General features: G+C 37.1%; 1 protein-coding gene across 9 annotated transcripts in view; it reads left to right on the top strand.

The window, feature by feature from the left end:
• pcnx1 (pecanex 1) overlaps window positions 1-15,711 on the top strand; it is a 201,923-nt gene that overhangs the window by 37,350 nt on the left and 148,862 nt on the right. For 6 of the 9 annotated variants that reach the window (XM_052031356.1, XM_052031302.1, XM_052031293.1 and 3 more), the window contains one exon: window positions 5,146-5,354. The exons of 1 other annotated variant lie outside the window; for it this stretch is intronic. In XM_052031356.1, coding sequence (XP_051887316.1) covers window positions 5,146-5,354 — 209 coding nt within the window. Of the gene's footprint in view, window positions 1-5,145; window positions 5,355-11,385; window positions 11,468-15,711 lie in introns of those variants that run through there. 2 more of the 9 variants (XM_052031338.1, XM_052031364.1) reach the window with 2 other exon arrangements.

Here is a 15,711-nt window from a genome sequence, read left to right as displayed (position 1 = left end):
CCCTCCTTCCAAAGAGTTTTACCGGTTGTTTACTTGGATTAAAAGCACTGCTTTATGTATAATAGTACATTTATCTTGAATGTGTTTGCGACAGAAGAAAAGTGACTTTCGAAACTATATTCTGGTAAAAATCTTAAAAAGTGAGAAACTTACTATGTCAAATAGCTTCACAATCAGCTGACTCATTTTATTGTTCTGTGCCTCACATAAAACATTTAAAAAGAAATAAAATTAGTAGTTTGTGATGATGTGCCCAAAGTCTACTCAACCATTTAGCAAGATGAAGTGCACGTTTCAGTTCATGTTCTCCTTGGGGCCAAATGATCTATCCATCCTAGCCTTGAATGTACTCTCAAATTAAAGGATCTTAGCCTTTTAGGATAGGGAATACCAAAGATTCACAGAAAGATGTTTTTCTCCTCATCTCAGTGTTAAAATGATGACCCAAGTTCCAAAGTAATGCCTCCCCACTCCATTTCAGCCAGAGGAGAAAACCTTTCCCAATATACCCTGCCAGTACTACATAAACATTTATATTTTTCATTAATGTTACCTCTCATTTTTCTAAATTTGTGGGATTATAGACCCACTCTACTCATATTGTCCTTGCGGGGCAACATCGCATTCCAGAAATCAATCTAGTTAGTCTATTCTACCCTGCCTCGATGGCAAGTATGACCCTCCTTGAGTATGGGTGGTGAGAAAGAATAAACTGTGATCAGTATATGTGTATAATCTGATATGTTTTCAGCGGGTTTTCTTGTGTGGCAACATGCTATTAGGCAATTGGGGGTGTGGTGAGTAGTCTTCCAGGAAATAGTCTGGCTTTCACTATTGAGGTAAGAGTTTAACCAGAAGAGAGCAATCCCACCCAGAATGAAATCAGAGAACCAGAGGGTACTGTCACATGGGTTGTCATGTGTGACTCATAAAAACTGTTTTGCATAGAGAAACCTGATTGTAACCTGGGTTTTAAACTCAGAATTTGCTTTTGTGATGATGACAAGGCTGTTTAAATTGCCATCATTATTATGTAAAACTGGCAATGAGTTCTGCCATCTGCACTTGGATAAATGTGAAAATGTAGAACTTGCTGTCAATGACGCTCTACTACTCCATAGACTCTGCTGCTGCAGTCTTCATTGATGCAATCCACACAGAATCAGAAATTCAATTGTAATTTTACATTTGCCCACTTCTCGCTGTACAGACCATTGAGAATGTTCAGCCTTCTTCATTGAAGTGTAGTTCAGTTTTTAAGCCATATATAAGGCATTATTGATGAACAATTTCAAATGAGTAACTGATTCCTTGAAGATCTAAAAACTGGAGATGCTGGAAATCCAAAATAAAAACAAAATACTGGAAACACTCAGCAGACCAGGTAGCATCTGTGGAAAGAGAAATTGAATTAACAATTCACATTGAATATCCTTCGTCAAAGTTGAGAGAGGGAGAGAAAACCAGTTAGTTTTAATTGCAGGGAAGGTGGGATGTGTGTTGATTGTCATTCTCTCAGAATAACATGTTAAAAGATTTTATATTTACAATTTGTTCCTGAATCCCACAGGTATGTCACATTCCTTATTCATTTTTCATTAGTGAGTAAAAAGGTGAATAAAATATCAGCACTTTTTATCTCCTGCCTCTGAGAATTCATTATTCTCATTGGATACGCAGCTTGCTTGATGATAACACTTTTTTTCAAGGATCCCCTACAGAAAGCGCATATCACATTGGGAAAAGGGGATAATCTTGTCACAGAGCCAACCAAATCATTCGTGTATAATTTTCTCAGCACCTGCTGTACTGAACACTGTCCAGAGTTGGGGAAAGATTTGGAAGGCAGCAATGTCTTAAAGACTTAAAAGAAGAAAGGGTGGTTGGAGATGGGGGAGTATTTGCAAAGGCTTCAGAGCAAGAAGCTTTATTTAGGAGAGCAGTGGTGGCAGCTTTTGAGATCTGGTGATATTTTCATTCCATTAAGTTGTATGCAGCTGAAGCACTCAGCTTAGTAATATTTACTGAACAACTTCTTAACTAAAATTTCAAACTGGATGAGAGCATTCTTTCAGGCTTTGGCAGTATATTGACTATGAGGTGGACTTGGACAACACAGCATTCTCCATACCATTGCTCAACATTCTCCTTCTTTGAACTTTTTAACAGTGATAGTGAAATAAAGAAATTAAATAGGTAAAATGCTTCATTCACTGAAAGAAGTAAGAAATTACTTCCATAGCTACTATAGTTCAAGGGACTAAATACAACCCTCAGAAGAACAATACAAATTAGAACCAAGTCAAAATTGGCTATCTTTAGAGATATGTTAAATAAGTAATTTTAGATGTGGTTATGGTAGGTGTTGTATACTTGAAATGGAAAAGGTGACTTTGAAGCTGTTTTACCCAAAGCTCCATGTTGCCAGGTGATTTTCATTGACCCATTTTTGGCTCTGTTGCAGACTAATTCATAGACATTGATTTTTGTTTAGTTCGGGCTCCTTTATCATGGTAGAATACAACTGCCAGAATGATTGAGAAATGAACCTTGGGACCTTGATCATTTTGTTTTGTGTTTCATTTGATCCTAACCAAAGAAGGTCATACAACAATTTACTTTATAGGAAATTAGGCGATCAGTTAAGGCAATTTATGTAGGAAGAGGTTAGCTAAGGTTCCAATATTAGCACATGAGCAATGATTAGAGATATTTTGCAGGCATTATTTTGGTTTGTTGTTTGGCTTCTTTCCAAAGTTTCTGCTTAAACTTTCTGGCAAAGATGTACTAATTAATATTTTGGGTATAAACCCATAATTACAACAAAAAGCCCATTTTTCTCTTTTAAGATGCTGTCAAAGAATAACAATGTGTATTTGTTACACGTCAACCTTCATTGTCAAGTGGTCATCAGAGAAATTAAGCATGTAGTGAGTGCCTCCAATTCATGTCATGTGCCGACTTTTCTTTGTGATTTTGTTCCTTTTGTTTCCACTCAAGCTGTTCTAGTCACTATTTCCCTCCCAGCTTGCTCTATTTGATCAACTTAGTAGAGAGATCCCCTGTTGGCTAGGCACCCTCACTGACCTGCTAATCTTCTCATTCTGCTCAATTGAATTACTACTTCCCCCACAACTCTGAATGATCCACAATCATTACCTTCCTCCATGTGTTCTTGCCATTTATGACATTTATTTTGCATAATTGCATTGATGTCAAGTTTTGACTGAAATATAGCTTCATGGTGGTGACAAAGTCTCTCTGCTTGGCTTTCTGCTTTTCTACCTGCAGCACACCTTTTGGTTTTACTCCCCGTTTCCACCTACACTCTTATTGATGTTTTTATTTCTGACTCTATAGAGAGGTTAGATTGGTCATTTGTATGCAAGTTTTGAAAGTCATATGCAACAGCCATAAAATATATTGGTAAATTCTTCTTCTTTACCACGTATTGTAAGTATGGAATAAATCAGTGTGTGTATATAAAAAAAATTCCTAAGCTTTCTGGATTTTTTTGTTTTGGTTAAAACCCAAAACAACAATCCAAAGCTTAAAGTCCCAGAGCACATTGGGAGTGTTACCATTATTGCCAGATTTTTAGGAAAAAAAATTGTGATTTCTTAGTCTTCCTCTGGTGACCAAGGCTGTGTATGAGATGCAAGTGAGTTCTTGCTATGGAATGATTTGGATTGCCTCACTTTAGTACTGTTTTATTTGAAATCCCTGCGCTGTCATCTTTTTGATACCAATTTAAACTAGGTGGATAGAATGAAAATAGTAGGAAATGAGTTTAATTACTGATGTTTAGCGAATGAAAGATGAAAATGTCAGGTAATAGAGGTAAGAGGGCAGGTCATTGCTGGCTCATTTCTTTATACAACTAAGCTAAAATAAAAACTTTAAAACAAAACTAATTTCAGTTTATCATTTGCTATGAAAGTTTAGAGCAGAAGTTTAAGGTGAGGTGGGGAGGTTTAAAGGGGATATGAGGGGTAAACTTTTCCACACAGTAGTTGGTATCTGGTGGAAGGTGGTGGTAAAGATGGGCATTTAGGCAGGTACTTGAATGAGCAAGACATTGAGGGATATGGAATTAATGCAGGCAAGTAGGTTGTTATAGATAGGCATGATTGTCGGCATAGAGGCAGTGGGCTGAATGGCCTGCTTCTATGCTGTACAACTCTATGACTCTATTTCTTGCCCTCATTTTATGAATTATATTGGCTGCATGGTTAAATAGTGCTAATGGAGAATAATGCTCTGAAATTAAACTTGGTTTAATTATCCTTAGATTTTATTTGTCTTTCATCAAGGCATTTTTTATATATTGGCCCAGCCTGTGTTTAGATTTGCAATCAGTACAATAAACTTTACCTATCATGCACTTACATGTCGTGCAAAAGCATTGCATAATTGTTATAAACAAAATTGTTTACAGATATCTTTAGTAAGCTCCATATTTTGTCTCTTGCTCCTGATGTTTTAGACTTTAGATCTGGTTTTCTACTGTGGCAATATAATTTGACTTGAGCATTTTGAATTCTCAAACAGTACATTGGAAAATCAAGAGAATATTTTCCAGTAGATGTATAGATATAATAGTAGATTATATTTGTTAATAAATCATTAAGTTGAAAGAACAAATACTGACCAAAGCTCTAGAAAGTGAAAAGACTTTTCACTATAATGAATATTTTTGCAGTCAGCCTCCAGAATTGATCTCTGGTTAGCCATTAGAACATCTTAGTTTTAGAATCTTCCTTATTGAGGTTGATTCTGAATTGCAGTCGATTCATTTTGTCTTGTTTTCAGATCCCTGTCATATAGAATAAGCACAGGGGTACTGTGAGCAAGAGGATGATGCATTAGATTGTCCTTTTATTTCTTTGGTGCAAAGATTGAATCACAGTTAACACTATGCAAGCAGGAAGAAGAATGGCAAGGAATCATCTTATAATTTGTTTTTTAGGTAGATAGAAAGGTGGCTCTGTGCTGCCTGTCCCACCCTCCCTCTCTCTACTCCCCAAAAGAGAGAAAACGAAGGAAAGCAGATAAGCAAAAGCAATAAGTACAAAAAAAAGTGGCTTTCCTTTATTTTAAGTATCCATTTGACTGACATTCTGTATGCATTTCCTCTTCTTGCAGGCCCTTCCTTCAAGCATGATCATTGTTGGAAGCTACAGTGCTGTTATAGCAGCCGTATTTATTGTTCTTAAAGCAGTGAACTATCGGTTACACCGTGCACTGGATGAAGGGGAGATAGTGGATCGGAGCAACAGTGAGGTAACTGAAAGACGTGCAAAAACTGAACAGCAAGATGGATCCTCTAGAAGAAATAACAGCAGTGGACCAGGGTGAGTGAGTGACAAAACGTGTGCGTGATTCCAGTCATTCAAAAATGCTGCTTTTTAAATATACCCTGTTGGTTGCAGCAACTATTTTCCTTTGGCTTCTCATATTCTCAAAGTAGGCAGTCAATTGACTCTCATTACAATTAAGATATTGCTGAAAAATGAGTTAGGTTTTGTGCAAGTTGACTGAAGTCTTAATTGTCGAGAGATTATTTACCTTTCCTTTATAAGCAGTTCAGTATTAAGATCTTTACTAGTAATTTGATTGTTTATACATTAAATTTTAAATAAAATTGGTTCACTTTATTAATACCAGGTCTATGACTTGGTGTGACTTGAAAATTTTCATCAAGTCATATATATTCATATTCTATATTCTAACATTTTACTTCAGTGACCCATAATCTGATAGTAAACCCACCAAATAGAAATAAGTGAATCTTTTAAATGGTTTTAAAACAAGAATTTTTTTAAAGCAGTAAAAGCTATGAGGATGATTTGAAGTTAATATATGTGATGTAAGCTAAATGAGTTGTGTAAGTGCTGGAGGACCTTGTGATTTTTTTTTCTGGATTGTTTCTTGATATAAAATTTCACTGTAAAGTATAATTTTTGTTGACTAAGGGCCTCTGCGATGATTGTCCATTCTCTGTAGCAGAAAAACACGTTGAGTTTCTCAATAATTGATTAGTGGTTACATTTTATGATGAATAAACTTAGAATGTTGGTGTTATATAACTTGACCTGTTTTATTGGCTGCAAGTTAATGTGGTGAGAAAAAAAATTGATGTTCATCTCCTTTGGATGTCCCAGAGCATCTCGCACAGTCATTTAATTTTGACATGCAACCAGTGTAGTTGGCAATCAAAAAGCACACATGGTTTTCTGGATAGCTATGTGATAAATAGTAAGTGGCATTTGTAGATGGATATATGTTAGACAGGACAAGAACTATTCTCCACTTCAAATAGTGCCAGGGGATCTTTTAAGTTAAAAAGGTAATTAAAGCAAACTTTTAATCGTTAATTGAACAAATACTTTGGGAGGGAGATGTGGCAAATGCATCCCGCAGAACCAGTTAAAATTCTGATTTAAAAACAAAACTTCTAAATAAGCTGGTTAAAACTATGATTAAAAGACAGAAGTAAAGACTTTGTGGGAGAATATTGTCTTGGACTGCTAGGATCATAAGTTATCTTTGAAATGAGAAACGGAATGAATTATTGTCAGCTATTAACTCGACAAAGCTCCATACATGACTTCAGTTTAGCTTTGGTAAAAGAATTAATATTAAATCTTTATCAGTCTAGCAGTTTTGCTTTTGTTATCTTTCTGTATTATAATTAGGCAGAGCCAGTATAAAGTGTTAATTTTCTTTCCTTTGAGTGATCAAATGGCATTTGTCTTGTTCTAGGTTTATGTTCTTAAAATGATTATAGTAAGTTACCTTGCTGGGTTTTCATGTTGTCTTTGTCTTCAATCCCATATATTGGAAGTTATCTTGGACTTGCAAGGTTTTTAGAATGTACAAAGTGTTGAATACAGGAACGTGAGACTAAATCAATTACTGCATTTAAGAGGAAATTAGATAAGTATTCTAAATTGAAATTCTTTGTTTTATGACGCCCAAAGCACTTCGCATTCAATAAATTGGAACTGAAAGGTCGCCACATGGCAGCTTACATTTGTATATTATGGTCCCACAGATGATGAAATGAATGATCAGTCATACTGCTTTTGATTTGGTTGAGGAAAGAATATTGGTTCAATACACTAGGTGTACTCCCAGCTCTCTGAATAGTGCCAAAGAATATTCTCATCTGCTTGAGCTGTCAGGCAGAAAAGGTCTTGCATTATAGGGAAGAGCAGGAAGGTGGAATTGGAACTGGTAGCTCCAAAGTAAAAACAACAGTGGCCTTAAGGCGCTTGTGTAATAACACTACCGCCGTTCTTAGAAATAGGAGAATAGTTTATGATCAACAGCTGATCATAAGCAAACAGTTCTCTGCTATTTAATGTGGATTCTGGCTGATTTGGCTTGTTTATCCAGTAGTGTTTGAGATTGGAGGACACGTGATCTGATATTAGTACCTAATATCATTGGTCCTTTTAGGAAAATCCATAGTAATGTGTTGGTTTGTGTCCATGCTCTGCCATTGTTTGCATAGAGTAGCAGATGTTGGTTTACTAAATCTTATTTAAATAATTCCCACTGAGTTTGTCTTAGTAACAAGTTCTGTGTTAACTAGTACTGAGGCATTTTAGAACATAGTACAGTACAGAACAGGCCCTTTGGCCCACAATGTTGTGCTGATAAAGCTAATCCCTCCTTCCTACAGAATGTCCATATTCCTTTATTCTTCTCTCATTCATGTACCCATCTGAGCCCCTCTTAAAAGCCCCCAATGAATTTGCCTCCACCACCCTATTGGGCAACGCATTCCAGGCATCCACCACTCTCTCAGTACAAAAAAACGTACCCCTCGTGTCTGTTCTGAACCTACCCCCTCTCACCTTAAATGCGTGCCCTTTGGTATTGGATTGCTCAATAATGGGGAAAAAAGATATTGCTTGTCCACCCTATCTATGCCCCTCATAATTTTATACACTTCCAACAGATCACCCCTCAGCCTCTGCCATTCCAGAGAAAAGAGCCCAAGTTTGTCCAGCCTCTCCTGATAGCACATGCCCTCTAATCCAGGCAGCATCCTTGTAAACCTTTTATATGATCAGTAAAAATATTTGTGGATTGCAGTTCATAGACACCCATCTAATTGCAGTTACTTAGACCTATAAACTGTTGTGATAATTGAAGCTTTCAACATGGAATTTTCTGGATTCAGTAGTGATCTTACAGTAACAATGCTTGTGATTTATCTCTTAAAATTCTGTTAAAGGTTAGGCATCTTTTTTTAAGATTAAAATCTAGTTTGTCTCTTCTGTGTATGAGTCAAAGAGTTAACAATCTGCTGAATAAATGGACAAATGTTTCTCTAGTTTTAGTTTATATAATTCTGGGTAAAGCAGTGGTGTGATCCCAATTTTTTCTCTGCTGGAGGCAATTATTAAAGTGTCATTTGCGTACTTGCCATAAAGAACAGGATCCCATGACTTTAAAGTATACAAATGCAAGTTTTAATAATTGAAATTTGCATCAAATATTCATAGTTCGTACATCATATCAGTGTCTATGTTAGTATTTTTGATTTTTCAGAAAGATAACTATCTGTCATAGTGAAAACTGGCAATTTGATTATAATGGGTAATTACAATGCAAGATTGTAATCTGCAAGGGTATTTTGGCAATGTGAATGTTAATTTTTTGTTTTTGTTAACATGATATGGTTGTAAGACAGAAGACAATCAAATTGAAAGGATTTTTCTTCCAAATCGCTCAGGCTTGTTTTATAATGCTACATGTAACTCTCAGTCATTACATGGCAATTATAAGTAAAATTAATTGTGTATAAGGGACAACACTTCTTTGCATTGATAGGTGCGTAATTAAATCTGCTCTGATTCCTTCAGCAGCTGTCCAACACACTTAACTCAATTGTACTACTTTGAATTTGTTTTTGGTCATGGTGCCAGTGCAACTGAGAACATGTCATTCCCAGTTGATCTGAGGAGATGGTGGTTGGTCTTGTGCTGGGCTTACCACAGTGACATTAGGTTGGAAAATACAACATGTGAAATGATGAATAGTGGAATAACTAGCCAGTAATGTATGTGAATTGGAGAGAATGTTGATGGTGAATCTGCTTTTGATGCTTCTCGGTAGTGGAAGTTGCACATCTCGGTTGAGGTCTTCGGTTAAGCTGCTAAACTTGCAGGGGATTGTTGCAGTGCAAAAGTTTTGCTAGTTTGAATTGGCTGTTCAAACAGAAGAACATGAATAATGCTACACACAATCTATTTCTTTCAAGTTAAGATCTGTGTTAATGCCTGCATTCCTCAGAAGTCAAAGAATGATGATCGGAATCAAGAGATGCTGGTTATCTCTCCCCAGCCCCTCCTTCGACATGCAGCTAGTTCAATAAAACTAAACACCAGTAACTCCATATATTTTGCGCTAGATCCTGAGACCTTGTGTATAATATGGGTTTGTGACATACAAGGCATTGCACAACCATGTCAGAGGAGTATAGAGGGATGTAAGATGAGGAGGAAGGAAGACTGGAGAAAAAAATAATTTGCATTGAATAGTGTATTGTTAAGAGCAATTGATGCAGTGAGCTATTGCCATTTAGTTGAACTGGATTTGAAATATTTCAGACCCAAAACTGTTCACTTGTATAAACAGAACAAATTTTGTTTTCTGGACTATTTCCAGTTTCAGTAATGTCCACTTATGGCAGATGATTCCTGACGGGATCAATGAGAGACCATGGAATTTGAAATGCAGTGAATCCAGAAAATTACATACATAGCTGAAAGTATATGTAAAATTTGCAGTTTATTCAGATAATGTATTAGATTAATATATGAATGATTCTTTTTACCAAGGGTTAATTTTGGGGGAAAAAAGACTTAAAACAGTGCAATAAAAATTGTTTTGCTGTGTTTTGGCTTTTGGATTTGAGCATTGAAATTTGATTACTGTGCTTAGTATTAATTAAGACATTCATGGCAGTAAGCTCTTTACTTTGAGTACTAATTTGCCATCTGAATTGCATGTACATATTTATGCTTGAGATTTTCATTAAATGTGAGGCATTTTCTTCGTTCCTCTTCAGTAAGTTGTATTGTGTCTTTTTAGATGCTGAATTATTCCCGTGTGCATCATACAGCAGGTTAGAGTAGCAATGCATTGTACAATTAAACATGTAACTGCTACTGTATTTCATAACTCATCTGACATGCTATGGAAAATTACTGAACTGTGATCCCATGAGACATTAAGGAAAATCAAGGAAATTTTCCTCTTCTGGTATGGTTTCTATGAATCTGCTTAGGGGACCATTGGCAGAGAGCTTAGGAGCAATTTACATAGAGCAAGCCTATATCAAGGTTTTGGCAATAATTTGGATTATTAATATAATTTCAGCAAAATAGGATTGTTGTCTAGATGCTGAGTGTAGGTCACTGGTCTGAGGAGCCTGTGTAAGCTGATATGCTCTTTTCTGGCTCACAGTGAAATGTTCAGAATATCTCTTATTAAAAGTGGTTGCCATTTAACTTGAGAATAAATAATACTTTTTTAATAACGGCTTAGAACAGAGAAAATAGGTGTCTTAGCTTCCTAAAATGATTTTGTTCTTCCAATGATGTAAATACCTGAAAGATTATGGCTGGCACTCTCATGCATTGGAGTGGTATGACTGTTGTCATAGTTCATTTCATATCAGATGCTACCAGCTATTAGAGACAGGTTTAGTTTCCATTATTCTGCCTTGGATTCAAATCAAGGTCTGTGGAAGTATAAGATACTTTGCTGTAGAAGTAATAACAGGGTAGTTGCCTCGTTCAAACGTAAAACTTTGCAGGTTGGCAAAAAAGAAACTTGCATTTTGAAGTTACTAATTCCTTTTGCAGGTGAAAACCTCAACTTGGTGATGGTATTTGTTTGAGCCAGGAGGCCTTGGATTCCAGTCCCAATCCAGAGAATTAAGCATGCCATTTGACACCAGTGCAGTATTGAGGGGATGCTGCTCTTTTGGATGCACCCCCTTTCAAATGAGACATCCAACTTAGTCTGCAGGTCCAGTGAATGCAAAAGATTGCTTGGCACTATTTGAAGAGCAGGGGAATTCCCTGATATCCTGTCCAATGTCCATCCCTCAGCCAACATCACTAAAACAAATTACACAATCATTACAATCCTGTGCACAAATTGGCCGTTTTCTCTTCCGAAGTACATTATTTGACTGTAGAGAACTTTTGGATGATCTGAGGCTGTGAAAGATTCTACCTATCGATATAATGAGAGAGGGAAAAAAAATCAAAGGTTTCAAATTACATCATTAAACCATGACAGGAAAAGCATGATCAGCTGTATTTTGTAATGTGATTTTCTCCCCTTTTCCCTGCACAGATTTCCCCTGCCATGCACCTTCACCAGCCAAGAGGACAAGCTGCCAGGCCTCTACCAATGCTGTCAACCTGGGCACAAGGAGGTGTGTGAAAATGGCCCATGGTAACTTGTCCCATGATTCCCACTGCCGCCCCCGATTTTTCCCCCACCCCCACCCTTCAACCTCTGCTCATTGTTCCACAATTGCTTTCACAGGTGTTGGCCTTAACTCAGTGGTAGTACTCTTGTTGCTCTGTTTAAAAACTCTGGGTTTAGGCTCCAACCAGAGGCTTAAGCACATGTTGCACTGACTCCATGATAGCACAGTTTATAATTTGGTATTTTAACACGCAAGGCAGTTAAGGTTCCTTGGCAAGTCAGAACCCAAATTAGGTTTCTTTCTTGAAATCACTTTTTTCCCCCCAGTATATGCAAGGTAGAATAATATATTGGCAATGGAAGAAGTTGTTTGGTTCATTTGGGGACGGCTTGGTGACGTTGAACAGTTTGGTATTCATAGTGAACTCGTAACATATGACTATTGGAGGGTTGCTTCCTGCTCACTGAGCAATGCTAACATTTGTGATGTTTCTGTGCATAAAGGAGAACATGCTGATCGTGGTATCTTGCCAAGTTAGAAGTTTATACCTCTTGCCATCCAGTTTCAGAATAAAGCTGCATTTATCGACAATGTCGTTGGATGTATAAATTGTGCATGGATTGGGTTATTAAAGATATTCTTTGCTTATAATAATTTGGTTTGTCTGTACTTGAGCATGTACTGTACTTACTGTCTTGCCATCCAGATGGATCTCAAATGAAATTCGTATTGAAAAACTAACAAGATGTTATTACATGTTTATTAGGGAATAACTCGCAGTCATTCTGCAGCAGGTTTTGGATTAGAATGTAAATAAATTAAACTATTAAAGGAAATTGGAATGTTCTGCCAAACACATTTTGAGGAAAAAAATCATAACCTATTTTTATTTGGTGTTTCTTGGTTCCAAATCATTGTCGGGCACTGTGATGCTCCAGTTAGTTTTAAAATGAATGAAGGAATTTTATGGGGGAGTTGATGGGCATGTGAGAGGGAATAGCTTATAGGTTACATGAAATAATTGGGGTCTGCCTGTATATGAAACGTATAAAAATGAAAATGGGGATTAGAGCAAGGAATCAGGATAGAAGTGAAAAATACATGGCTAGTTTTCCTGAAGTTGAAGAAAAACATTGAGGCCATCTCCAAATGATAGGAAAAGCTTTCAAAATTTTTCCTGCAGTGAGATGAGGGTAATTTTGTGTTGAAAGACAGTATTCCCTTTTGATTTCTTTGGGGAAGCAATTTGATATTAAGGGGCAGAGAATTCGGAAGAGTGGTGGATTGAAATAAAAACAGTTAAAATTAAGAGAGCATGGTTAAAGGCAGTTTCTCTAAGTGGTTACATATAATTATTTGAGTGCCAGAAGAGTTCTCTCCTTAAACTGCTATTAATTGTGCAACGAATACAAGGTTACAAGGGGTGATGTTTAAATTTGTATACAGTACTAAAAAAGCATCGTAAATAATTTTGGAGATCAAAGGAGGTTACAAGGGGATGTTATAGTGCATTGAGGAAAGAAGTCATATGTAATTCTTTTTCAGGAAATAGAGCTAGCATACATGGAAAAATAAAATCACCAATTACTAATATATTGAATAAAGGATAGGAGATGTAAAAGAGTAGAAAAATTGAAAAGTGCATTAAGCCAATGGAATAATTGATTTTATGCCAAGGTATATATAATATAAAAGTGGGGTTACATGCATACAAAACCTCAGACCACGTTTGGAGTTGTGTACTTTTAAGTTGCATGTTGTAGGAATGATGTTAAAATATGAATGATAGAAAAATAGGGGGCTATGTGGGAGGGAAGGGTTAGATAGATCTTAGAGCAGGATAAAATGTCGGCATAACTGTGGGCCGAAGGGCCTGTACTGTGCTGTAGTGTTCTATGTAATAGAGATACCACGTGGATTCAGTAGAATGTTGCTGAGTTTGAGGAGATACAAATTTTGACTTCTGTTTCTGTTAGAATAGAAAATCAAGGTAAGTGATTTGCTGAAGGCATTTTGATATTATGAAAGATGTGACAAACAAGTGAAACTGTCTATACCAAGTGTTAGCAAATAAGAAAAGGTTTAGGGGTAAGTTGAGAGAGGTGGTAAAAATCCACAAAGAATTTAAATCAATATATATATTGTTTTCAGTGACTAGTACTCAGGGCACATTTTTAAGTTGACGAGTAAAAGAAATTGAGGCAACATGAAGGAACACAGTTTTATGCAATGATGGTTAGGGTCTGGGAATGTACTGTTTGTTGGATGCAGATTCAGTAGTAATTTTCAAAAAGAAATTGGATGCATATTTGAGGGAGACAAAAAAATTCAAATGGAGTCATGGAGTGAAGCTGATTGGATTACTCTTCAAAAGGCTATGTCCTAATGCAGTGGACCAAATTGATAGCATCAAAGCTGTAGTGTTCTTGATTTGATGACTATTATTCTAAGATGAAATACAAGATATTTAGGACAGAAAACAAACTTTCTTTTACATAAAAGATTCAGGCTGCAGAATGTACCATGTTTTGATGGACCTAGAATGGGTTGATACGTGGATGGAAGACTGCGATACAGGCAGTCTCCAAGTTACAACAGGGTTCCGTTCCTAAGAACTGTTTGTAATATGGACTGTTTGTAAGTTGGAAATGAACAAAAACAGTATGTGGGGAAAAGACCACAGAAGCAGCTGTGATGGGGGAGCGAGCAGGTGCAGGAAGAGTGGCCGCCAGCCAGCCAGCCTCGCTGACTCAGTGAATGAGTGAGTGTGCTTGCTTAGTGATTTTGGCTTAACCCAGCCCCCGATTGTTGTTTTGGCTTGGGGATGGGGTAAGAAGGCACATGGTAGTGCTGCCTTCTCCCCCCACTTCCCCACTCTTTCCCCCCCCCCCCCCCCCCCCCATTCTCACTCGGAAGATGTCTGCAGCCCTGCAGCATTTGGCAAATCCATCCCGCTGGTCTCCCAGATGCTCGATCGTACATATGGGGTGTCCATAAGTTGGGCGTTCATAACCCCTGGGAAGACCTGTAATGAAAAAAGGGATTAGGAAAAGCGAATGTATTAGGACTACTGCATGCAAAGAGAATAAATGCTTACATTTGGGCTGCACAGTCTGTTTCCATGGCAGAACTTGCATCCGGTTCTGTATCATTTTACATGAACAACAGAAGCAACAGTGTGCATGTAAAGCAGCTTTAATATAGCAAAGCAGAAGAAATGAAATAGTATGGATCCTTTACCAGCTCTACTTTCTCAGCTGATTCCTGCATCTGCTTTTCTTAAACGTTATCACTTTTGAATGTACTCTTTATCTGTACATCCAAAGCTCTTTAAAGGAGAGGGTTCCAAAACTTTACAGCACTCAGTGGAAAGGAATTATTTCTCATTTCAATTCTGACCTCTCAAAACGAAATGAGGTGCTCTACTTATGGATTCTACAGCTAGAGGAAATGACATCTAGCCTGTCACTTTCCCTTGGTATCTTGCATACTCAATGAGATCATCTTTGTCTTCTAAACTCCAGTAAGTATCAGTCAGTCTTGATCAATCTCTCCTTTTTGTCTCAGATACCATTTTGTGAATCCAACTGCACTGACATTGAGGCAGGTAAATCCCTTTTAGATGTAGGAGGCCAAAACTGGAAACTGGAGCTCTCAATAAAATGCTGATGTTATCTTAGCAAGACTTTCTTTCATTTGCACTCTGGTCCTTTTCGATAGAAGTCAATGTACCAATTGCCTCCCTAACTGTGTGCAATACTGCATGTTTATGTTCTGTATCCTGTCCATCAGCCCGCTAAGATCTCCACACACTTAATTTCCCTCTATAGACTGGCACTTATTATTTTCTTATGATAGAAAGTACATTTTTTTCTATTCCTACTACCAAAGTGCGTAACCACTCATTTTCCTATATTATGTTTTATTAAATGTCACCAAGTGCTGCACAAAATTTGATCCCTAGCCACAAGAGATATCAGGACAGAATCGAAGTAGGTTTTCAGCAGAGTGAGAAGTAGAGAGGCGCAGAGAGATCTGGAGGAAAATCTAGAATGTAGGTTATGACTGATGGTAGAGATTTGAAGTTATGCATGTAGATGAAGCCAAAATTTGATATACAGAGACCTCAGAGTTGAAAAATTTAAAATCAGGAGCCACAGTAGGTCAGTGAGCATGAGGATGAAGAAAGTTGGTTGGGTAATCCATAGTGGAGTGTTAAATGATAAGATATCTTTATTAGTCATATG

This window comes from Pristis pectinata, chromosome 1, assembly GCF_009764475.1.
Source record: "Pristis pectinata isolate sPriPec2 chromosome 1, sPriPec2.1.pri, whole genome shotgun sequence".
Taxonomy (NCBI): Eukaryota; Metazoa; Chordata; class Chondrichthyes; order Rhinopristiformes; family Pristidae; genus Pristis; species Pristis pectinata.
Note: the sequence above shows the minus strand (reverse complement) of the source record. Positions and strands in the feature narration are given on the sequence as shown.